Here is a 26,768-nt window from a genome sequence, read left to right as displayed (position 1 = left end):
CCAAAATGTCTATTGCCTGAGAGCCCACATTCTCCCTTCAATGTGTATCTGCTTTCCTAAATGTGTCTCAAAACAAAAACAAAAACAAACCATTGAATTGTATTAAGAGGTGAATCTTGAAGTATATATCTCAAGCCATTGTAAAAAGTCAGAGCTTATACACAACATTGAATACACTGTATTTGTTCAGTCTCCTTTCTCCCAGGCCATGACAAACTGCTTTAATTTAATGAAATTTAGATGACACCTTTCATAAGCAATACATTATGTACCATCTTTACAAGGATTAAAGATGAATCCCCTCTACATTTGAAAAAATATTTTTAGTTGCAGCTGGACAAAATACCTTTATTGATTTATTTATGTGGTGCTGAGGATCGAACTGAGTGCCTCACACACGCTAGGAGAGAGCTCTACCACTGAGCCACAACCCCAGTCCTCCCCTCTACTTTGAAGGAGAAAAAATGCAGTGTGTATGAAGTGACAATGTAATAATGTAATAATGATAATGATAATGGTAATAATAATAGGAGGAAGAGGAGAAAAAAGTAACATTTTTCGTGCATTTACTAAGTGCCAGGAACTGTGTCAAATGCTTTGAGGATTTTGTCTTCTACTAATAGTCCTATAGGTAGATATTAATGCTTTTGTTTACTGATTCTGTATATAAGAGAATTGAATCACAAAAAAGGTGAAATATTTACTTAGGGTGACATGCCAAGAAATGGCAGAGTAAGAATTTCAACCTAGTGCTTAGCTGAAATATAGGGTCCTAACAACCAGAATCTATAAGTATTCAAAATAAATAATTCAAGGCAAACTAAGGTAAGTGCCATGAAAGAGTCACGAAAAAGTGCTAGAGCTAGGTGTGAGCTAAAAGAACACATCTTATTTGCAGCTCTTGTTTGCATGAAAGACTGCTAAGTCAGTTGAACTCTAAACATATAGGTATATTTGAAGATCTGATGACAGTTTTCATGGGGCACTAAATAGCTATATACCAACATCTAATGTGACTAAACTGATAATTACTACAGAAATGTTACAAGGTTGAATGCTTAATTTTCTCCTCAAAATAAATTTTTATATTTTTATTACAAGATATAAAACCAGAACCCTGAATTCTTCATCATTCTTTTTCCTCTAATCTAAACCTTCATCTTCAGCCTGAGATCTTTAAAAGTCTTTTTTTGTGATCTCAAATTCCCAGTCTAGATTGAATCAATTCTTCTCATTTTTTTCTTCTTAACTTTCTGTTTCCCTTTCTATATTCAATGATACTTGAATGCTATGGCTAAAGCTATTCTTCTTTCTAATTATGTAAAACAAATCGGAAAGAACAACTTTAGGGTTTTTAACATAAGGACAAAAATTTGCTTCAACATACTGACCATGGCTTAAATATTCACCTAAACTACTTAGTCTATTGTTCTTTATATATTTCTATGGCACTTCCCTAACGGAATTTCTATATTCAATCTAAAAAATAGCATTCCTCTTCTCTATTAAGCCTCTATGAGTGCTCTTAAAATATTCTTCCTAAACACTTCACTAGAACACTGGGCTAATCAGAAAACTGAAATATGGTGCTAGACTACTTCCTCCCTCAGTCAGCATATAAAGACCAATGCAAATACAATTAACATTTCTTTCTACAATGGCATAAATGATCTCAGTGTGACTTGCAGACTATAGGAAGATGTGATAAAAGATGAGTTCTTTTAATGTTAACAATGAAGAGACTAATTAGATTTGTTTAGGTGATGCTGCAGCAATAAAAACTGATCCAAAATCTCAGTGTCTTAATACATAACTATTTATTTGTTACTCTCAAAAAAGTCCACTGCAAATCCATCAGCTTTTCAGGGAAGGATGCTTCTAAACAAGGACATAAAGATACAGCTTTCGTCCATCTGAAGGTAGGTATCATTGCCTTCAGGTCATGGTGGCAGGTAAAGAGAGAGCTGGAGGGTCATGCAGGACTTTTAACTGTTCCAGTATGGAAATGATACATCACTTCTGTTTTCAATCCCTCTGCTAGAAGTAGTCAAATGACATCACCTAACTACAAGGGTCTAGAAAGTGAACAGGAGCACACGATGATGAACTGCAGATGTCTTCACCATATTCTACAAATAATATAAGCTTTTAAGAAACATTTTAATGAATAATAATCTTGAAAAACTCTATATGGATACAAAATATCCCTTAAATGTAATAGTTTTTATCAGCATATACATATAGATATATTTTTAAGAAACAGCTAAAGTTACGAAGCTCCAAGGTAACCTAACATGGCATTACTATAATGCTCCAACAACCTTACTGACAGATTCTGGTAATGTTATTGCAAAAATTTTGAGAGCCAATATGTTATTTATCAATTATATGTTTTCTATATTTATAATTTTGTGATTTAAAGAAAGCCAAAATGAAATCAGCTATTGAAAAATAGCTACTGAGCCTCTCATCATATCAACATATTTCGTACCTAGGACATTACAATTGGTATATCCTCTGTAATAGGTATTTTTGAGACATAAATGTATACTTCATGTTACTCTGATATATAAAAATGTAAAGTAAAAATAGGTTTTCAACATTAGTGGTAAACATGAAACAGCAACAGACACAAGGCACCAAATCTTAGTAAAATATGGGCACAGGAAGATAAAGGATATCATTATCACATGAATTTAACTCCTATTTTAATTCAATATAAATGCTTAAGACAACAAATTTTTAAACATCATACTTACTAAGATTTTGGCCGTAGTTTTATGTAACAAGATACACAACGTACTAGAGGTCTGGCACTCAACTTGCTTATAGTAAACCAGCTTCAATATGAAGGCATTAAATATGTTTTAAAAACCTTCTTTTTACATATTAAATGTTTTGGCAAGTGTGCAATTAAACACAGAGTAATGAAATTAATATACCAAGATTAAGAAACTACAAACTTGAATTTCATACCCTAAGCATAAATCATATTTAAAAAGAATCATTGGTTATAAAGAATATCACTGGATAATTAAAACTTAACTGTATAAAATATGCAAAAAAAATTCAGAATTTTATTAATCAAAAAATACCAGGAACTGTTTAAAATTATTCCCTTCTGGTAGGTATCAAAGTTAATTCAATCTATGTAATATTCTAATGCTAAATATTATTCAGTACTATATAGTGAATAGTACTAAAATGGAGGTAAATGTCATAGTCTTGGGGGTTTACTTATGCTGTAACCTGCTGTCTGTTTTGTTAACCTGAAGCAGCATACAAGAACATCCCAGAATTTCATTAAATGAGAAAAAATGGCTGCTGCACTGGCAAAAATAGGATGTTAAGAATCAAAGGCACACTATTCAGCTAGCCAGAGTAGCAAACACTCTCCCCCATTGCTCGCTGCAAGCCCTTTCTCCCTGTAAACAAAAATTTACTGAAGAATAAACAGTAAAATAAACTAAACATCTACAAAATAAGGATTTTGAGATATCAATATTAAGTCCTTGTTTCAAAAATGTTAACTATATTGTCATGATGTTTCTACTTATATTTTAAAGATGTGTATAAATCAGATATATTTGACCTTAGATATGCTTTTTTGGTCAGGATTATTCATTATCTAAAATATTTTACTTTAATTCTAAATGTTATAACCATTAATATGACAACAGAGTTTTATCTCCCAGAGGAATAACCACCAGGATGAAAGACAAACAAAACCAAATATTTAAGCTGCAGGCAACAAGTATGGCCCTTTCTGGCACAGTGGCATTTGAATGGCAACTCAAAGTCCAAGAATAACTCTACTAACACAGGGAAACTCATGCATTTTGGTAAATATGCCCTAACTTTCACAGTTGAAGTTTCCTTCAGACTTTGCTATTTTTTTAAAATATGAATGCTTGCTTTTTTTCCTTGATGTTATCCTGACTTGTGACTTGAACCAGACTTCTTTTTTTTCTTTTTACTATGTTTCTTATGTTGTTTCTTTTTCTTCTTCTTTACTTTTTCCATTGCTTTTTCTTGCTCTTCACGCTTTCTCTTCTTTTTTGCTTGTACTTCCTCTTCATGATCTGATTCTGATGAAGACTCAGGTGAAGATGGTTTATCCTCAGGATAAGTTTTCTTTCTCTTTTTGCTGAGACTTCTAATACACTTTTCTTTCCTTATTTCTACCTTTGACTTCTTTTTCTTTTTTACAGATTCCTTGCTCTCTGATTCTGGTGCAGACGTTGAGCATTCTGATGATTTGTGTGAGCGGTTCTTCTTTTTCTTTCTCTTTTTTCCTGGCTTCTTTTCTTCATTTTCTGAATCTGAAGAACTGCTTGAAGAATCAGCACTTGATGAAGATGATGAAAACTGACAAGATTTCTTCTTTTTCTTTTTCTTTTTTTCTCTCTTTTTGGTTGAACTCTCACTTCCAATTAATAATTTCTCTCGGCTTTTTTCAAGCTCTTTCTTCCAACTTTCATTCATTTTTTCTTCAAATTCAGCTAAGGCCTTGGAGCCTTTCTTTTTATTTTCCAATTGTTTCTTCACTTCTTCCCAGGTGGGCCTTGGTCGATTCAGATAATCTTGTATTGTTGGGCCTGCAGATTGAGTTGGGCCCCTCCATCTGGCCATTGCTATAGGATTCATGTAGGCCACCCGGTTATCCCGCTTTCCCATGGTGCCTTAACGTTCTCAGAGTAGATTCAGTTGCCAAGGAGAACAAGATAGACACGCTCCTTAAATTCTTCATCTGCCACTATACCAAGCATGTTCCATTCTGTAAAAGAAGCACACAGAATGATTACAAAACATCTTTAATATAAGACAAAATAAACACATAAACTTTATTCTTCACTGCTTATCACATATACTATGTAGTACAGTAGAAATTACCAAAATATTATGTTCTGGGAACAAACTATATACACATTCAAGATTTTTGCAATTACAGACACTATGGTATGAACATAGCATAAAGTGTTTTATAAATTTCAATTAATGTTCTGACAAGTATCTAAGATGTTTAATAACTAGTTTCTTTTATATTGTATGACACTTATCTTTTTCCTTTCTTTCATTCTTGCCTCAGATACTATGTAGAGTGAAATTTAGAGTGTTAAAGTCTGTATCAGGTAGACTTTCGCCAATTTAGGAAATTGCAGCAAAATCCACGGTACAAGTTTTGAGAGAAACCTGAAAGTAATACCAAACAAATCCTTCTCCCTCAAATCTCACATCCAATCCATTACTAAATCCTGCTGTTTAAACCTCTATGATAGTTTTCTTATCCCTTTATTTCTCTCTAAATATATTTTCATCAACTATCATCTCTCACTTGGACATTATGTAAATGTAAATGGATGTTTATTCTATTCTATTCTATTTATTTATTTATTTATATGTGGTGCTGAGGATTGAACCCAGGGCCTCACACATGCCAGGCAAGTGCTCTACCACTGAGACACAACTCCAGCCCTGGACTATTATTCTTTAGTATAAATTATTTATTATCTGTCAGAGACTGCTTAGTGCTTTGCAATGGATTATCTCATTCAATCACTACTCTAAAACCTATGAAGTCAATTCTATTATTATTCCTATTTCATGGGTAGAGAAACTGAGGGTTGGGGAATTTGAGTATATCTTCCATAAAATAAAGGGCTAATAAATAATGAATTCAGGATTTAAACCAAAGGTACCCAATTCAAGACCCATCACATATAGCACATTATATTGACTCCTTACATTAATCATAATTGGCAGCTCTATTCTACCCTCACTCCCTTCCATTTCCATTTTGGTCCCACACTGTAATTAGAAAGATCAAAAAACACTCCAGTGGCTCTGCATTTCAATGAGAATCAAATAAAGCTCCTATAAATGTCTTAAATGGTCTTCTTTTCTTTTCTCACTTACTTTAATCTAGTCACTCACTTTTCTCAATTATATTTCCTCCTGTCTTCTCTTGGTTCGTGAAACATGCCAATCTCTAAGTATAGCTAGTATAGTCAATTCCACCTAGTTTCAGTTCTCGGTTTAAATGTCAATGCCTTAGAAGGACAACTATTAGACTTTATAAACTGTCTTATTTTATAAGACAAAAAGTTCAAACAGCAACAATTTCATATAGCTTAACGTTATACTCAAGTATGTTCCCTCTCTCAACCCCCATCCTCATTTTCTATATCCCAGCTCCTTGTTTCTTTAATGCACAACACTTATTAATTTGATAATCATTTTATTTATTTATTTGGTTGTACATGTGCACTGATACATGCAAGGCCAAGAAGGGTAAAATCCATGTTTGGCCTATCTTATTCATCATGGTGTTTCCAATATATAATGGAATGGGACCCATTCTAGATACTTAATAAATATGCTCAGTTATAAACAAAAGGAATAGATAGATGGGTAAATCTGGGAGAGAGGAAAATTCAGAGGGAGGCTCTGGAATTAGTGGTCTCTTTACAAGATTTTGAAGGATGAAGAGGAGTTCACCCAGGAAATACAGAATTGAAAGATATCTCAGGAAGAGAAAACAATATATAGTGAAACATAAGGATTTGAAAGATCATCATGTAATTTGTTTTGATGGAGCCTAAATGTAAAAGGACAGGGACAGGAGGTAAGGTTATAGAAACAGGAAGAAGTCTAATTTGTCCCGTAGTTGGTAGGGAGCCAACAAAGTATTTTTTAAAAGAGAAAGATGGTCAGATATAGCAAAGATTTTTCTGTCAGTCCCCATAAGGACCCTAACCCTTTAAGTCAACCTGATACATGTACCCTTCATAAACTCAGTGCCACAGACATTTCAGTCAATTTGCTGATAGTTTCCTGTATTGGATTTGTTGTTTTCTTCATCTTATTGTCCTTCCCCTTCAGTTCTGTCCAGTTCTTAGATCTTTCTATCATTTTCATTCTTAGCCCTCTCCTAAAGACCTGTCAAATATTATGGTGTCCTGGCCTTGACCAACATCAGAAGCCCTTAAGGAGTTTAGTTTATACTCAACTTGCTGGTTCTTTCTGCTACTTGACACTTAAAATAGCATTGTCCATTTTAATTTCAGTTCCTTGGGACCTAATCCTGATATCATTTAGAAAGGTAGGCAAAGGCCAGTTCACAAAGGCCTTGGATACTATGCTAAGGACTCTGGAATTTATCCCGAGGGACTTACAGTGAAGCTAATGGTGATATATTGACTATTTTAAGCAGGAAAGTGATAAAGTCATCTTTGAGTTAACTTTATAAACTCTGTTTAAGAAACAATTATTGCAAATTGAAAAATGGATCGGAGACAGGTAACACTTGAGGCAATGAGACCATCTAAGTATTTATGTAAATAAAAATGAAAATATCTAAATTAAAACAAAAATTTGAATAAAAAGAGAAGAAAATATATGAGAGATAAAACTATTCTATGAAATTAGTGACCAATTGGATACAAAGGGTGAGCGAGAAAAAGGAATCTAGGTAAAGGTTCTGACTTGAGACACTAGATAAAGGCAATGCCCAAGGACTAGATTATATATATAATCACACAGACTTTGAGAAAAGGTTATAGGTTCCATTTTTGTCTCAAAGTTGGAAGTACCTTTGAGACATCTGAATTAATCTGTATGTAAGAAATTCAATGTATGAGTGCTGGTACTCTATAAAGTAATCTGTGTTAAAGATATAAGAACAGCAGTCATGAAGTGAAGGTGGAAGTCATTCCTCATCTTGAAGGAGGAATTCAACTAAAAAAGAAAAGTTTAAGCCTTGTATCCGACAAACAACATATTGACAGGGAAAGGAAAGCTCATAAAGACCACATTAGAAAATTATCCAGGGTATAAAAACTAGATCAGCATCAGAAAACAAAATAAGAGCCACAGAAACACAGGGAAAATGAAGTTTCAAAGCAATTGCAATTGATCTTCATGGCTCTGTGATGCTTACATGTTTTATTAGGAGCAGATATTATCTTTACCTTTTGTTTGAGTCAGTTTTTTTTTTTTTTTTTTTTTTTTACCACTGTGACAAAAAAAAAAATCCTGAAAAGAATAATTAGAGGAGGAAAAGTTTATTTGGCTCATGGTTTTAGAGGCCTCAGTCCATGAGTGACAAACTCTATAGCTTTGGGCTTGAAGTGAGGCATCACTTCATCAACATAGAAGGATGTGGAGGAATAAAATAGGTCATGGCAATCAGTAAGCAAAGAGACAGTTCTGCTCACCTGGGACAAAATGTGAACCCCAATGGAACATGCTCAGTGACCTATCTCCTGCAGACACACCCTACCTTCCTACAGTTACCACACAGTTAATCCATTCAAGTGGGTTAATGCACTGATTAAGTTAAGGATCTCCTAACCCAATCATCTTACCTTTAAACTTTGTTGCATTGTATCACATTTGAGTTATTTGGGGACATTTCATACCTAAACCATAACATCTTTAAAAATCTAGGAAAGAAAAAGAAAGAATGCCCTAGACATATTAAATGCAAAATATAGATCAATTAAAATATAATCTGAAAAAAAATCCATTACATTTAGCTACTAAGAAGCCATTAGTAAGTAATCTTTGATAATGAGATTCCAAATAAGTAGTGAGAGCAGATAACAATGAGTTAAAGAATGAACGAACTTGAGGTGAGAAGATATAGATCTAGATTACATAGACTCAAAAAGAAGGAAAATAAAGTGAAGGTAACCATAATGATGGATGCAGAGTTATGGAAAAAATTGTTCTTTATTTTTAATTTGAATAAAAAGAGAAGAAAATATATGAGAGAGAAAACTATTCTATGAAATTAGTGACCAATTGGATACAAAGGGTGAGAGAGAAAAAGGAATCTAGGTAAAGATTCTGACTTGAGCACATTCACAGGATATCTAGAAGAGAGTAAAAAGATGAAAAGTTTTTAAAAGATAGGTAAGAGAGGAGATAAGCAATGTGACAAGAAGAGAAAGTGGAAAGGAATCAAACTCACAAGTAGAAGATATTTCTTCTAAGCACAGAGACAAAGAATAAAGAAAAGCTATGGATGCAGGTAGTTTTGGGAAAGTGGTAGAAGGTAAAATGAAGAGAGTTGAAGTATTTCTCACATAATAGCCTTTGTTTTCACTCTGTGGTAGGTGCTAAGGTCATCTGCTAAGACCAGAACAGCATAGGAGAGTTGAGATAGTAATTAAAAGTTGGAATAATAGCAGAGGCTAATGGGAGAGGGCACTGACAGTATGCAAGTGTGTGAGAGGCCTTTGAAATTGCAGAATATGTGTGCTCCTTTCCCAGAAGATAAAGTGCATTGAGAAAAAAAAATATCAACAAAGTCTCTTTTCAGGAACACTTTGCTTTAAAAGTACTGTGACTTACTTTATACTTCTATTACAGAACAAAGAAAAACTTGATTTGTTTCTCTATTTATTTGCATAGAAATAAGCTAACATACCATCTTGCTTAAATTGTGACACCCACCTTATAATCAGGGTGTTATTAACAGAGTTTATTAATTCTTAAACACTTCTCTTTGGATCATCTATTATATTCCAAATGCTATGTTATATGTCATGGAGATTATGATCTGGTAAAAGTAATAGTCATTATACAAATATTAAACAAATGAAGATGTCATTATAATTATAATTGGAAATATAAAAGTAAAGATATTATTAAAGAGATACTGACACATGATATGAGACCTGACACATAAGTCAAAGCTTTCCAGAAGAAGGGGTTAAACAGAATGGAAATAAAAAAGAGCCATAGTTGATTGAATATTCCAAGAAAAAGAAATATCTTACGCTAAAACTTTCAATAAAAAAATAGCTGAGTTCAATGCAAAACCTTCATATACTGTAATAAACTAGTTCATCTAAATTTCTTCTTCTAGAAAGTGGTTATATTTATACCACTTGTCACTGAATATGTTCAGGTAAATGTTAATATGAATGTAAGCTTATTAAAAATATATTTTAAAGTTTTACAATATAGTTATATTGTAAATACCAACAAATGTAGTTATTATACAGATCTATATTTTACAAATAATTTCATTGAGGTTTCAGTGAGACATATAACTGTTGATGAATTCTCACAGACACATGCACTTGACTGAAAATCTTTTTCAAGATACTTGGCTATCTCACTGATATTTAATCTAAAGCACCCAACTCTTTTGCAAATATCTGGACATTTGGATAAGGCTTTTGTGATAAAAAATCTTAATCATCTTTGTTCATACTAGCTCATGTAAGTGTAAGTAATGTGCTACTGAATTAAATGCCTCTTGGAAAGTTATTTAAATAATTCTCGATAGCAACTATATACTAAATTTTGAAATGATAATAATCTTCACATATATGCTAATACCTTTAATTACCACACATTTTGCCATTTCACATTGGATGATAACATAGAGAATAACTAGAGCACGATCTAATTCAGAAGCCAAATAAAAGATAAAGAGGATTTATGATGAAATTTAATGATGCTTTATAATTTCCTGGAAATACTTAGCTCCAGCAAGCATGTATAATATGACATCTTTCCTACGAAAATAGTGAACACATCTTATTTTAATTATTAACATGAATGTTCTGAAGAAGGAATCATTGCTCTCATCTTGAGATAAGAGACATAGAGACAAACATGCTAGAAAACTGTACTGTGTTGAAACTATCTTCCTCAGGTGAATTCCTTCCAGCACAGCTGTGTCATGGAGCATTTGTCATTCTAGGGAAAATGTGCAGAATTTAAAATGGTGCTTCCCCTCTCTTCCCTCTACAGAATTGTCTTCAAATGACAAGGGTTGTTTCTGCAGTCTTAAGTATGATACCTGAAAGCTTAGAGCAGAAACAAAATACTGCAGATGCAAGTAACAAAATAGAAAGGGATGGCTTTGGGAGAGGCCCCAAATACAAATTTTATTCAAGTTTTTGTTTTAAGGAAATTAGTACTTCACCATTTTATTTATCTTAACATTGTAATTCATTTGAGATTTTATATTCAGAAAAAAACAACTCATCATTATTGTTTTAGTTTTAATTCTAATGAAGCAAAATGCCTTAAATTATTAAAATTATTTTAATTGAAAATTCACAAATCATAGTTGTATATATTTATGGGGTACATTGAAATGTTATGATTCCGCAGGATAATTAACATATCCATCATCTCAAATACTAAACCAATTTTTTATTTAAAATGTTTTTAGATTTAGAGTGAAGATAGAGCTAAGAGGTATAGAGAAAAAGAAGGACACTATTGGTACTTAGATTAGAAGCCATTCATGTTATGTTCTGGCTGAGAAGTTGTCTGCATTTTGCCAGTGTCCTGAGGCTAATTTTAAAAGTGACAATGAACTTCTTAATCTGCAGGAAGAAATTTCTAGGCATCATAGCATTTAGGTGCTGAAAATGGATACTGATGGAGACTTTTAGCCAAGTTTATTTTGATAGTTAGAGCAGAAAGCAGAAATACTTAAAAAAACTTGGATTTGAAAGGAGGGAGAAAAACGGGCTAAGGAAGTTGCAGTTATTAAAAACATTAATACTGCCCTTAAAGAAATGAGTTTGCTCAATGACAAAAAGAAAGATGGCTTGAGGGTATCTCAGGAGCTAGTAAGACCAGACCCATATCTGACTCAAGGAAGTATAAGTAAAAATTCTCTTGAGAATAGACCAGTGGGGTACTTTTTCTTTTAAATATGCTCAGCTACCCAGGCACTCAGAAGTTCTGCAGCCAGGGTCCCTGAAGGCTTGGCTACTGTTCAAGATGGACACAGACCCTGGCATCAACCACATGGTGTGTGTTACGCAGGAATGTAGGAAGCTGAAGTTAGGGGGTCATGGAGGCTTCCACCAATATTTCAAAGGAAGGCTTAGGAAGTCAGGTAAAGTGCAGCAGTGTCAGAGTCCCTGCAGGCAGCCCTTGAGACAGTGAAGCATGGGGATATGAGGAGGAATCTGAAGCTGTAGTGGAGACACCTGAGATACAGAATTGTGGGACATAGTCCTAGGAAAGCTGCAGGAATTGAGCAGAGACAAGCCAACAGAAAGGCCACTTGGGCTGCAATCAATAAGGCCACAGGGTTGGATCTACACAAGCCCTTCAGAGAGAACATTAGGATGCAATGTGCTCCAGATGCTGGACACAGAACTACAGTACTTGTTTGCCCAGCTGGATTTCAGTCTTGCTTTTGTTCAATCCCTTCTTTCTTTGCCCCTATTTTTTTGTGAACGGAAATGTTTACTCTGTACTTTTATATACTGAACACTTGTAAATTACTTTTGAACAAATAACCCAATCAACAAATGGGCCAAAGACCTGAACAGACACTTCTCAGAGGAGGACATACAATCAATCAACAAGTACATGAAAAAATGCTCACCATCTCTAGCAGTCAGAGAAATGCAAATCAAAACCACCCTAAGATACCATCTCACTCCAGTAAGATTGGCAGCCATTATGAAGTCAAACAACAACAAGTGCTGGAGAGGATGTGGGGAAAAGGGTACTCTTGTACATTGCTGGTGGGACTGCAAACTGGTGCGGCCAATCTGGAAAGCAGTATGGAGATTCCTGGGAAAGCTGGGAATGGAACCACCATTTGACCCAGCTATTGCCCTTCTTGGACTTTTCCCTGAAGACCTTAAAAGAGCGTACTACAGGGATACTGCTACATCGATGTTCATAGCAGCACAATTCACAATTGCTAGACTGTGGAACCAACCCAGATGCCCTTCAATAGATGAATGGATAAAAAAAATGTGGCATTTATACACCATGGAGTATTACGCAGCACTAAAAAATGACAAAATCATAGAATTTGCAGGGAAATGGATGGCACTAGAGCAGATTATGCTTAGTGAAGCTAGCCAATCCCTAAAAAACAAATACCAAATGTCTTCTTTGATATAATGAGAGCAACTAAGAACAGAGCAGGGAGGAAGAGCAGGAAGAAAAGATTAACATTAAACAGATACATGAGGTGGGATGGAAAGGGAGAGAAAAGGGAAATTGCATGGTAATGGAGGGAGACCCTCATTGTTATACAAAATTACATATAAGAGGTTGTGAGGGGAATGGGAAAATAAACAAGGAGAGATATGAATTACAGTGGATGGGGTAGAGAGAGAAGATGGGAGGGGAGGGAGGGGGGATGGTAGAGGATAGGAAAGGTAGCAGAATACAACAGTTACTAATAGGGCATTATGTAAAAATGTGGATGTGTAACCGATGTGATTCTGCAATCTGTATTTGGGGTAAAATTGGGAGTTCATAACCAACTGGAATCTAATGTATGAAATATGATATGTCAAGAGCTTTATAATGTTTTGAACAACCAATAAAAAAAATTTAAAAAAAAATAAATAAATAAATTACTTTTGATTTTTGTAGGAGCTGACAATGAGAGATTGCCCTGAGTCTCAGAGAAGTCATTGTACTTGAGCTTTTGGGCAATCCTGGAACTATTGAGACTATAGGGACTCCTGGATATATATACTGCATTGTTAGATGGCCATGGGCTCTTGGGGGCCAAGGGTGAAATGTTATGGTTTGGATGTGAGGTGTCCCCCAAAAGCTCATGTGTGAGACAATGCAAGAAGTTTTAGAGAAATGATGGGTTATGACAGCCTTAATCCAATCAGTGCATTAATCCCTTGATGAGGAAAAACTGAGTGGTAGCTGAAGGTGGGTAGGGTGTGGCTGGAAGAGGTGTGCATTGGGGGCATGGTTTGGGGGTTTATATTTTGTATATGGTGATTAAAGTCTTTTCCTCTGCTTTCTGATCATCACATGAGCTGCTTCCTTCTGCCACACTCTTCCACCACCTTGTTCTGCCTCACCTCAAGCCCTGAGGAATTAAGCCACCTGTCTGTGGACTGAGACCTCTCAAACCATGATCCCTCAAATAATCTTTTCCTCCTCTACAATTGTTCTGGTCAGGTCTTTTATTTACAGTAGTAAAAATGCTGACTAAAACACTCCCCTCAACTGTGGTAGTTTCTCAGAGTATCATTTTGATGAGCAATGACCACTTACTTATTTTTTAGCATGTTCTTAAATTTGAGTTTTACTGATGTGTTTATTATAGTTAGGCCTATATTTTAAGTTCTTAGGAAGAACACATAGGTAAAGTATCATTCTTATCACATATCTAGGATACATACCACTAATGTGACTTATCAATAATATTGTTATCTAAGATAATGTCTTTTTTTATTCACTGTAAGTTTACACCTCTTCCCTTTCCACAAAGTACTCTTTTGGGAGGAAGTCACTATGTGTAGGCTACACCTAGGAATGGGGAGTTATGTTCTACTTACTGAATGGAATATTATCTACATATATTATTTGGAATTCCTCTGTACAGAAGACTAACCTTTTCATCTCTATTAATTAATTCATCCAGTCATTTTTTTATATCACTATGGATTTACCACTATTGACTTTATCTTTTGGGTAAATATTATTTTATTTTGTTGCTCAAATTGTTCTACTTTGGCCATTGGGAGTTCTTTTAGTTGGCACCCTTTGACATATCATCATTATTTCTTTTTAAGCACTTCTTCATTTTCTGGCTCTCAAAAGATACTCCAGGATCATTTTGTGTATGTCCTACACTGACCCTAGAGTAAGCCATTTCTATGAAGGTTTCTTGTTCCTTTTAGTGTAGAACAAATTTAGAAAAGAATACCAGGGAAGTAGAAGTGTTCATTGCTTTTTGGGTACTATTTCTTTAGTATGAAATACTTTTAATTCAATTGTAAATTAAGTTTGAACTAAATATCTGGGACTACAGATGTGAATTATTTATAGATAGTATACAGAGAACACTTTGTTGACTAGTATGAAATACCTAGGTGACATGACTGAGTTGTTATCAACAGAAGCCATGTTGTGGTTGTTTCTCAACTTGTAGGAATGGATCTTTGCTACATACAGTTCTTACATTGTTTGAAAAGACCAGGAGTATAATCTAAATAAAAGAGCAAAGGCTTTCAGAAGAACGAAATTCATAAGCTTTGTACATTTAGCATTGTCATAACTAAGAAGTTTAAAAAAAAAGTAACGATATTGTCTATAGCGTCAGTGTCAAGGTTTAAGGAAATCTATAGAAAACCAATACATATATAAGTACCAAATTCAATTAAGAATTTGTCAAGAAGGTACATATTTCATTAGTGCATTTGATATGTTTTGGACACTCACTGTCATCTTTCTTTTCTCTTCCTTAACAACTGACTTTTCTCTAGAATATTGTTTTCAGAAATGGTGAGGCTTGGCTCTCTGCATGATATAACCAAAATTTCCTAGAGTCCTGGAAATCCCAATCCCTTTATTCAAGGGGTCATCTTACATAAGCCAAAGCTAATTGAATTCTAATTTCTTACCATCTGTGTGATATGACTACCACTATAAAAATAAACCTTAAAAATAAAGTTTGTCCCAGATACTCTGCCCATTGTCTCAGCTTCTATTTAACAAAAATGAACTTTGTAGAAGTTCCTTACAAGATCCCCAAATCACAAAACTTGTTAAATCAATGTTGTTGAGCACTGAACTGTCGGAAGTCGCTCTGGAAATACACGCCCTTGAGTCCTGAGCAAGAGATACTGAACAATTATTGTACCCTGCAATAACATGGGCTTTAACTCCACTTGGATAATGAGATATGGCTCTAGGAGTAGGTGTTACTACTCCTAGAGCCATATCTCAACTGGTGGGGTTGAGTTATACTCATTTATTCCTTTGTAATCCTACCCCTTTGACCTTTTGGGGATAGAATGTTCCATGGAACCTTCCCATGTGTGTCTTATATATAAAAATAAAGAATTCCAGAGGTTCTCTCTCTTTCCAGGAGGTCACAGAGCCATCCCCGGATTTTGAAAATGTACTTCTGTGTGTTTGCGTGCTTTCTTCACTATTTTCTTAAGTTATTGGAATGGTCAGATTTGTGAACCCAGCTTAGGTCACCAGTTAGGATAGATGGCAATAAATGGAGGCCCCACTGGGATTTTTTTAAGGTAGTTGATAAAATGTATACAGTTAAAAGTATAGCCCTCACTCATAAGCATACTTTTATGATTTATTGTGAAACTAATGTGGATTTTTTTTTATATTTTGAAATGTTTTAGATAAGAATTTTTAGATTTATATACTGGGAATTAATATTTAGAGAATGAAGAAAGAGAGGATAAAATTGTTTTCACTATGGGATGTTAAATTTCCAGAAGTTTCCTGCTTCTAAAAAAGTCAGTTTTTTTTTTTTGTTTTAATTATTACTTTCTAGAATTGTTTGGGCAATTTAAATTGAGGTAGTGGATCTGGTGTGCCTCTCTCTACATCTTTACCAAGTATTCAAATTGGGTGAGCTATGGCCCAGCTGTTCTGGGAAGGATGCAGGGCACTGGCCACTGTTCCATGTGGAGCCACTGGCTAGTTCTGCCCCTTTTAGGGTCTGGTCTAACCAAATGCAGGCTGTCCTGAGGCCTGCTGGCACCAGAGTCTGCCACTGGGGTCCATTTTGGGGATTTAGAATTTTTTTTTTTTTTCGGGTGCCCACATGCTATGAGGAGGAGCTACAGGAGACAAGAACCACTCATAGCTATGTGCCTCCCCACCATTTGGAGAACATTAACATTGGCACAATTCACAAAGGTGGGAGCCAAATTGCTGCCCCCAGGGACTCTGCAGCCCCAAAGGGATTGGAAGGATACCTGTGTGTGGTAGCAAGCATATTTGCAATGGAGAGGTACAAGCAGAGGAGCCAACGCTGAGAGCCCAATGCAATGCCACAGGGAGCGACATGATGCTGACATAGCCACAACAATGCTTCATAGAGACAAGGATGCCACTACTGGTGCCCAGGCCTCCGGGGGCCCAGGGCTCACAGAGCAGGCAGTAACAAGGCACAGGATGGTGGCCTACAGGAACACAATCAGGGCCGCCAGCCCACCATCAATCTGGAGTTCTGGCGGTACATCCCCAAGAGCCCCTATGTGGGGCTTGTTGGATGTGTGGGAGATTCCCCCTTCTTGTGAGAACATTATGGAATCCCTTACCCCTCCCCATCCTCTCTGATTGGCACCAAATTCAAAGGTATTCTTGACCAATCGCCATGGGACACAGTGTCTGCTCACCGTTCCTGAGTCACCCAATCAGCACATGCCATGTCGCCTATGTAATCCTTCTTAAGCCCAAGCTTGCAAGCTCTCTGTCTCTCTGTCTGCCCTCCTCCTCTCTGCCCCTCTTTTAGTCAGCTCCCCAGTAAAATCTCTTGGTTGAATCTCCTTTCATTGGTGCTCTGACACGGATGGGACTCCCCTGCTTTTAAACAGGATCCCCATCCCACTGGAGATCAACACCTGGAAGGAGACCAACCTGCACCCATCTTCTTGATCACCTACTTCGCATCCAACATCGGCCTACAAATTGGTGAGTCCCCCTCTCAGGGGGACTAAACCCACCAAGGCACAGTAACAGGTAACAGGGAACTGGCCATTAATTGTCTGGCAGCCCCTGTGGTGTCTCGCGGGAAGGAATACACCTCGTCCAGACCTTCATGGTCGCAGTGGTCCTCTTGGAGTCTTCCCCTTCCAACAGGCCTCGGCTGGCTTGAGAACTGGCAACACCCCCCTCCTCGAGTATGGGTCTCCTCTTTCCCCCTCTCCATCGGAAACCCTGGTGCCAGGTGACCCAAAGCTCCCAGGGCCCTCCAGGAGACCACCTCACCAGAGGATTTTCAGTGACTACCATATTCTCAGCCTGAGGTCTCCTTCTGATATTCGGCTGGAGCGGGATGCCTCTCCAGTCAATATATCATACCATTCCTCACAGCCCCAAGGGGGGGGGTGCTCCTCTCTGCCAGCCAACTCCCCTCTCAAATGCCTCCTCAACAATTTGGACCCCCTTGGCCTAACCATTGGAGATCAATCCCAAGAAACTGATAAAATTCTCTACTCAGAATTGGCCCAATTATCCTTTAGATAACCAAAACCACTGGCTCCCTGCCACAGTCTGGCTGGGCACAATTCAGGAGCCACTTGTCAAAAGAAACAAACTTTATTTTTAGAACCACACACGCCAAACAAAACAGCTCCTCAGGAAAAACCTTCAGAGCCCAACTGCCACCACCGGCTTCCCACAAGCCTCTCCACCTCCCACACTCCTCCTCCTCTTGAGGCCGACTGGCTGGGTCACGTGGGCAGAGCCAAAAAAAGTCCTCCAGTGAGCAGCTCCATGGTCTGAAAGAGGGGGGGAAACAGCCCAATGAGCATCACCATAGAGGAGCCAATCAGTTGGCAGCTAGAAGTTTGCTGGGGTCACTGTGAGCCAATTATCAGCTGGCAGCTGTAAGTTTGCTGGGGCCCCTTCGGCTGTGACTCTCAACAGCCCCCTTGGTTCCTACACCACCAAGTCTGACTCATACATAAAGGAGTTTCAGTACTTACTCCAAGCCCATAATCTCACTTTTCATGACATTTACATGATCCTGGCCAATACCCTTCTCCCAGGGTATTGCTGATGAGGTCCATCAAACCATCCCAGCCCACCCTCTAGGCCCCCAGGCAGTTCCTGATCAAGACCCTAATTGGGACTACAATACTGCCAAAGGATTAGGCCTGAGGGACCAACTTTCCACCTGCCTAGTTGGCAGACTCAGAAAGGCAGCTCAGATGTGGCTCAAGTGGTAGCGCACTCGCCTGGTATGCGTGCGGCCCCGGTTCGATCCTCAGCACCACATACAGACAAAGATGTTGTGTCCGCCAAATACTAAAAAATAAATATTAAGAATTCTCTCTCTCTCCCTCTCTCTCCTCTCTCTCACTCTTTCTTTAAAAAAAAAAAAAAAAAAAAACAACAACAAAAAAAAAAAAGAAAGGCAGCTCAGAAGGCATTAAATTTTAAAAAACTCCAAGAAATCATTCTGGATAAAAAAGAGAACCCTTCCACCTTCCTAGATAAACTGACTAAGGCTCTCCAGAAACAAACTAATTTAGACCCTGAGACCCTCGATAGGAGACAGCTCCTAATGACCTACTTCTTCTCCCAGAACTACCCGGACATTCAGGCGAAACTTACAAAACTGGAACAGGGACCCTTGACCCCTCAGACTGAAGTCCTGGCCATAGCCTTTAAGGTTTACCACAACTGGGATGAGAAGGCCAGAAAACAAAAAAGCCAGATGCTGGCACAGGCTCTATGGGGACCTACCCCATGGGCCCCTTTGTTTCCAACCAAATGCCCACCACCAAAGATGGATCCTGGGCCCTGTTTTAAGTGTGGGACAGAGGGACACTGGGCATGAGTGTGCCAGAATCCCAGGCCGCCTATGCGTCCATGCCCTAAATGCCAATTAAGGGGTCACTGGGCCATGGATTGCCCCGGCCCCTGAAGGGAAGCCGGTTCTTCCCCAAGCCCGGAACTGGATCTTTTGGGGATGGCAAAAGATGACTGAAAGGGCCTTGGGACTCCCTCCCTGATGACCACCATCACCTTTCAGGAGCTCAGGGTCACTATTATGGTGGATGGACGTCCAATTAACTTCCTTTTAGACACAGGGGCTACTTATTCAGTTTTGAAGGAGTTTTGGGGACCCACTGTTCCATCCTGTTACCCCATTGTCGGGGTAGGGGGACAAATAATCCTTCCCCTTAAAACCACCATGCTTTCTTGTAGGTTTTACCATCATCCTTTCTCCCACCAGTTTTTGGTATTGCCCCAATGCCCCATTCCCCTATTGGGAAGGGACATCTGAGCCAAATTCCATGCCTCCATCACATTCCATCCCAGTCTTTCTTTTATACTCACCCTTGCAGAAGCAACCCACATGTCCACAGGCTCCCCTCCTTCTCTCCCTCCAGAGGTAAACGCTCAAGTTTGGGACACTTCCACCCCCTCTCTGGCTCACTGTGTCCCTGTCAGAATTCATCTTAAGGACCCTCAGCATTTCCCTTGTCAACCTCAATACCCTCTTCCAACTAGCAGTCTTCAGGGCCTATACAGCACATTATTAAGGACCTATGGTGCAAGGGCTTAATAAGACCTACCCACTCCCCTTACAACACTCCAATTTTGGCCATAAAGAAACCTAATGGACAGTACCACCTTGTACAATACCTACAAATCATTAATGAGGCACTTATTCCCAGCCACCCGGTGGTTCCCAACCCTTACTCTTCTTTCTCATATTCCCCCTTCAACCACTCACTTTACTGTCTTGGATCTTAAAGATGCCTTATTTATAGTGCCCCTCCATCCTGACTCTTATTAACTCTTTGCCTTCACATGAGAAGACCCTACATCTTTTAGGTCTCAATAGTTGACATGGACAATCCTACCCCAAGGCTTCAGAGACAAGCCTTGACACAGGATCTAACTGCTTATGAGTTGGGGGATAGCACTCTCTTACAGCTGGATAGAAGCCTTCCTTACCTCATGGTAAACTGCTGACACCATTGCCTCTATCCTCATTGAGCAGATCATTCCCGGGTTTAGACTTCCCACCTCCATCCAGTCAGACAACAGTCCAGCCTTTATTTCTCAGGTTGTTCAACTAGACTCCAAAGGCCTCAACATCACCTGGAGGCTCCACATCCCCCAAAGACCCCAATCCTCGGGTAAGGTTGAGAGGGCTAATGGCATTCTCAAGGATCATCTCACTAAACATGCCATTGAACTCGGGCTGTTCTGGCAGCCCCTAAAGCCATAACCCCTTTGAGCTACTCCATGGGCACCCTGTCTTAATCAACCAAAGCTTTCCAGTTACTACTCCTCCATTTGTGTCCTACCTGCCCTATCTCACACTTCTACACAAACTTCTAAGGGAACACGCAGACAGGTGTCTTCCTGCACCATCCATTACCTCTGGCCCAACACAACCAGTAACTGATGCAGTCTCACTTACTCAAGATTTCTCGCCAACCCTCTCCTCCTTTTATTAATCATTAATCTCTCTCAAGCTTCTATCCCAACCCACAAATGACACTTCTACATCCAAGTGACATGGCAGCAGGATGGTACCACCAGCTCTCAGTTCATGGGTCAAGGTGATTGCCCTTCCACTGGCTGCAATCGGGCAGTCATCCCTAACATTACTAGACTTAACTAGGCCACCTCGTCCCACCTGTGTGCAGCAATGCAATGCTTCATAACAGACCCAACTGAGGAATCCTGTAAGTGCTGGCCTGATACCTATGGAGGGCACCCTTATAATTCATGCAAGAAACGCTTCCTAGAAGGAACTCCAACAAAGCTGACCCTTTCTCATGGATGGCCCTAATACATCAGGGCCTTCAGCTTCTCAATTTATCCAAAGTTAATAACATTTCAGACTGTTTCCTCTGCACAAGTTTGGATCCTACTCTGTTAACTGCAATTCCCACTGAGGAAGTACTTCTTTTTTGTAATCAGGAAATTTCCCTTGCTGCTACACTGCCTCTGGTTCAGCACCCTGTGACCAGATATTCAAATTTCTTCCCCAACCTTTGCTCCGCCAGGGTTCTTTTTCTGGTGCAATGGTACCCTAACGAAAATCTAACCTTCAACATGCCCTTTGCTTTTTGTGTTTCTTCCACTTTGCTTCCTCAATTAACTCTGTACAGTGAGGCTGAATTAACATGGCTTGTTACTACCTCCCTTTCCAGGACAAGAAGGGCTGTCTTTCTATCCTTTAAAGCTCCACATCTCATGCCTGAGGGTTCCTTACCCCTTCCCAAGGAGGACCTTCCTCAACCCGAGAAACCCTCACAATAACATGCCTCCCTCTAGTTCCACCCTTCTCTTTGCCACCCTCCTGGCATCCACTTCCCTCACACCTACTTCGTCTGCTTCGTCAGACATTCCAGATTGCCCCAATAATGGGGATTTTCTTGTTTTGTGCCTTTCTACCATATATCATAAATTCCTGCAGAATCAAACAGGCAAAATATCTAATCAGACCTTTAACAAGCTTCTCCTCAAGGATTTCAAGCTACTTGCTCCCTCGGAGGACACCTGTCCCTTATGTGAAGGCCTCACCAACAGCTGACGAAACTTCACCATCGTGGATATGGAGCTACAAAATGGAAACACAACTGTGGGAACTTCACTAGCCTGTCACCCAGGGTTTCTAGGCCCATTCGCTTTCATGTGCCTCCTCCTGACGGCTGGTCTTTCTCAGCCAGTCCCTCTCACTGGGCCTCCAGCCAGAAGCTAATGTGGTGTCTCCTCTTCCCTCTTCTTCTCCTTGCCTTCGGGTATCTTTGGTGTTCTTAGGCTCATCAAGTGGCACACCTGGATGGCGGAGTTCTCGGAGGCCCTCTGACAGGACAGCTGGCTGACTCCCCCCTTTTTCAGGGACAAGGATTGGATGGAGACTATCCAAGACCTATGACTTCGAGGAACTTTCATCGATTTTGGCCCCAAGGAAATTCACATCTTCAGTGCCCTGGCCTTTACAGCTATGCTTCTTCTCTTGTCCCTGCACCCTGACCATCCCTCCCTTCCTTCACACTCATCACATCCCTCTCCATCAGGAAGTAGACAAACAATCTCATTGCCCTACTCCCAACACAAAAACATAAAGGGAGGAATGTTGGGTGTTTGGGAGACTCCCCCTTCTCACAAGAACATCATGGAATCCCTTACCCCTCCTCCTCCTCTCTGAAGGATACCAAATACAAAGGTTTTCTTGACCAATTGCCATGGGATGCAGTGTCTGCTCATGTTCCTGAGTCACCCCACCAATCAGCACCTGACACATCGCCTATGTAACCCTTCTTAAGCCCAAGCTTGCAAGCTCTCTGTCTCTCTCTCTCTCTCTCTCTCTCTCTCTCTGCCCTCCTTCTCTCCTCTCTCTCTGCCCTCTGCCCCTCCTTCGGGCAGCCCCCCAATAAAGTCTCTTGATTGAATCTCCATCTCAGTTGAGTCACTCACCTTTCAGGGCTGCCCAGAGGGATTCCAAGCTGTAAAACACAAATAGATCAGGCAAAATCCAAACCTGGGGAAGTTTGGGGAGCAACATGTGGCTTTCCAGTGGAGTTGCTGGCAGAGAAGGGACAAGTTGCTGGTTTGTGACCCCACTTTAGATAGCCCAGCAGGCAGCTGTACGGCCCCAGGGCAACTGACAAAATGCCTGTGTATGTGATGTGGTCAACAGAGAAAGCCCAGGCTGGGAAAGTCAGACAGATTCCATGGAGTGAGACCAACTGAAAAGCTCTGGTTCTTGGCTTTCACTGCTTTCCCCCAGGGTGCAGCCATGATGCACCTTCTCCCTGGTTCCAAGTCCTGCTCCAGTGGGATGGACACAAGCGAGGGGCACAGGCTCAAACCATGGCTGAAGGCTGGATCGGCCCTGGGCCAGGGACTTTCACAATGGCAATCAAATGTGGCCACAGGACAGGAAAAAACAAAGACAACCAAAGGGAAACCTTTGTTACCTTCTGCACAAATGCAACAAACTCCAGACTTCCCTGGTTACTAAGGCAACTGCTCACAGGGAACACAATGTGAATGATGCAAGGCTATGGGCACATGTTGCCCAGTGTGGTGAAATACAACCAGGACTGCTAGTGTCAGAACAAACAATGCACAAAATAAAAATCCCAAAATTTCAGATTTGGGCTACAGAGAACTCAGAAGAATTTTCCAGCCACATGGCCAGGGCAACATGGTGGATAAGTCCCACCTCCTGCATTTTTCACAGGCTTCTCATTGGTCCTTCCACTGTGAGTCAAGCAGGGCTTCTGGGCCTGCCTCCCAATTACTAAGGTACTTTCTGTCTTATGTAGGCTAGCGAATGGAGCTGCAGAGCCTGCATGTTAGTTAAAAATGTTCACTTGTCAGTACTAATGAAAGATTTCTTTTTCAGGCAAAATATGGTTCAATAGGCTCCTACTTTGCTGCCCTAATCCTAACGTGTTCTCAAAGTTAAATAATCTGATTTTTATCCCTTGACAGGTTCCCTTAGAAAATTTTTATGGCTATATTATTAAAGAAAATTGCAGAAATAATGTTACACTTATAAGAGATACATATGCTTGCTTTTGTTTTATTTTTGGTCATTGTGAGGATGCATTTTGCTCATCACAGGAACAAAGATAGCAACCGGAGACAAATTTCTCACAATGGTCCCATGATATGGTCCCAGGAAATCCTTCTTTTTCAATTCTAACTATGTAATTACAAAAAAATAAATAAAATATATGCAAGGATCTTATTTCAGCTACATCATGTGACATCACATGTAACAGTGCACTCATAGTTAAAAATAAGTTAAAATGGATCCAAATGTTTTAAGAACCACATGATTTCATAAGATAATTATAAACTATGCCTTTTATTTATCATACATATTTTTCCAGTTATTTAGATAGTCTATACTCTTTAGTCCATAGGATAATTAAAATATATGTCTATTTGTTTAATTAATGTATCTATTTGCTTCCAATCATTTTTCAATAGAAAACACATTTTATACCTTTTATACATGCATTTATATGATATTCTGCCTTTTATACTTAAAAATGTTTGAGATAAATGTAATTTACTATAAAATACAGATATAATTTTATAAACAGAGATGTCAAAAAGCCATTTCATTTAAAGTATCTCCTTCTTGTTAAAAAAAATAACAATCATTTAGATTCTGAGATTTTCAGGAATTATTCCAAATATAGCCTAGAAGGAAAAAAGATGCTTCAAAAGAAAGGAAACACACTTTAGAGAATCATAAGAGAAGAAAAGAAATCATCTTTGGGTAAAAGAAAAGAACCATTATATATTTAATAATTTGATGGTAAAAAAGATTTTCCTTAACAAAGGAATCTTTATATGATTATCTAGACAGTAAGATAAAAGGCCAAAGTAATTAAAAGACTTCTATGTAGCTGGATTGACTATAAATATATAAATGATCAGTTTTAAGATGTTTCAGGCCTTTTCCCGTGATTTTATTATACTGATATTAACCAAGATTTTGTCCATATTTTGACATGATTAAAAACCTATTGAAACATTGAGTTATTTATATTAAATAAGGTCATTGTTTCCTAATAATTCTTACTGTTTAAGACAAGGATTAATTTTTAATGAATCCAAGTCACACATCCTTGATTAAACAATAATTGTCTTCAAATACTACCTTGAGTTCCAATTTTGAAAGTTCTATTTTAAGATGAAGGTTTAATTGATCCCAATTATCACTGCTAATTCTTCCATATGTTAGTCTTAAACAATAAAATTATAAAGTTTATTGGAAATTCATTTATATCACTTGGGATTCTGTCACTGGACCTATTGTAAGACTTGTATATTACTTCCTACTCTGGGAAGTAAGCTAAATTATAATTTTTAAAGACAATTAAGAGACACTTATTTAAAGGCACTATTATAAAATACAGGGATATTTTGAGACTTCTCTCAGGAAGGGATTGAAGTTTTATTTTAAATTGTCCATTTACATACAACACCAAATGGATCAGTTTGTCTATATATTGGGAAATTACAATGATTAATAAAATGTATCTTATTTTCATATATTATTAAATCTTGCCTCAATCACTCATGAGACAAGGCCTTAAAAATTGCCTACTGGAAAGTAAGAGCAAAGGGAACCTTTCAGAATTGACATAGACCAAGACAAATTCATTCAGAGAGATTTTTTTAAAAAGGCCTAAATACATGTATTTGAGTGTTTCAAAATTTATGTCAAATGTCTGACCTCACCAAAAAAGGTATTATACTAGTACTCAGCTAAATTTTAAGGTAAAAGATCATCCAAAAATAATTTGGGGAGATTTATCTTAACCATGTTTCCATAACGCAGAATAGCAACAAACCTGATAGTCTGTCTGGAGCATAGACAACCCCTCAAAACAGATTAATATCTGATAAACTAAATACAAAAAAAAAAGATAATTTTAGTAAGCCTTTTCAAAAACCCTACTGTTTTCATGGAGAGACTCTAAAAACAGTACACAACACACTAAATTTATAGAGGGCCACCTAATTTCAAAGGATTACAGAAATTGGCATGATCCTAACCAAATTTACCTGTTACCCCACAATGTGTACAGAGATCAAATAGAAGAAATAAAAACATTCAGACAGAAAGGGATTAAAATGCAAATTATAGCCCCAAGAAAAATAAGCTAGCTAGGTAAAAATTTTACTCTTTTTTTAAGCTATAAAATAAGCTTTGGAAGCCTCTAAACATTGAATCAGGGTCTTACCTTGAGCCCCTGTCAACACTTTATCACTGAGAAGGATAGCACTAAAAATGGTTGCCCCTGAAATATTGGACAGACAGCCATAAATGGGTTAGTTCAACAGCTAGTAGTTTGTCTCAATGAAAAGCTTGAAATATGATAGGCCTATCCTCTACCTTAATTAAAAACCAGGCAATGCCTATATCACAAATTGACTTTTTTTTAAAATTGGAAAAGTCTTAAATTATATATAATTATTAGAGCTAATTTTGCTACATTAAGTTATGATTAAGAATATTCATACAACTGTTTTTTATATACAAAGATTATTTTGACATAGATCCCTCAAAATGTCATTGGTAGCTTAGTGTCATATAAAATTCTAAATTAGATCACTGTCTTGAACCATACTGTTGACTCGTTGTTACCCATGAATATCTGAGACACTAACCACCCATACTTATGTCAACACTAAGTTTGATAATAATAATAACAACAACAGTTTTTCATAGATTGGTAAAAAAAAGATTATTCATTCTTCTATTTCATTCTTTGTTAATGGTAAAACCCAAAATATCCTCTATAGGCTTA

General features: G+C 38.0%; 1 protein-coding gene across 4 annotated transcripts in view; it reads right to left on the bottom strand.

The window, feature by feature from the left end:
• Positions 1-1,794: 1,794 nt before the first annotated feature.
• Positions 1,795-26,768, bottom strand: part of Fam133a (family with sequence similarity 133 member A) — a 68,411-nt gene continuing 43,437 nt past the window's right edge. For all 4 annotated transcript variants that reach the window (XM_058573740.1, XM_058573741.1, XM_046427838.2 and 1 more), the window contains one exon: positions 1,795-4,777. In XM_058573740.1, the coding sequence (XP_058429723.1) occupies positions 3,931-4,677 (747 nt within the window). In that variant the 5' untranslated portion in view covers positions 4,678-4,777 and the 3' untranslated portion in view covers positions 1,795-3,930. The remainder of the gene's footprint in view (positions 4,778-26,768) is intronic.

Source organism: Marmota monax, unplaced genomic scaffold (assembly GCF_021218885.2).
Source record: "Marmota monax isolate L192 unplaced genomic scaffold, Marmota_monax_Labrador192_F-V1.1 WCK01_AAM20220418_F8-fsc00067, whole genome shotgun sequence".
In the NCBI taxonomy this organism is placed as follows: Eukaryota; Metazoa; Chordata; class Mammalia; order Rodentia; family Sciuridae; genus Marmota; species Marmota monax.
Note: the sequence above shows the minus strand (reverse complement) of the source record. Positions and strands in the feature narration are given on the sequence as shown.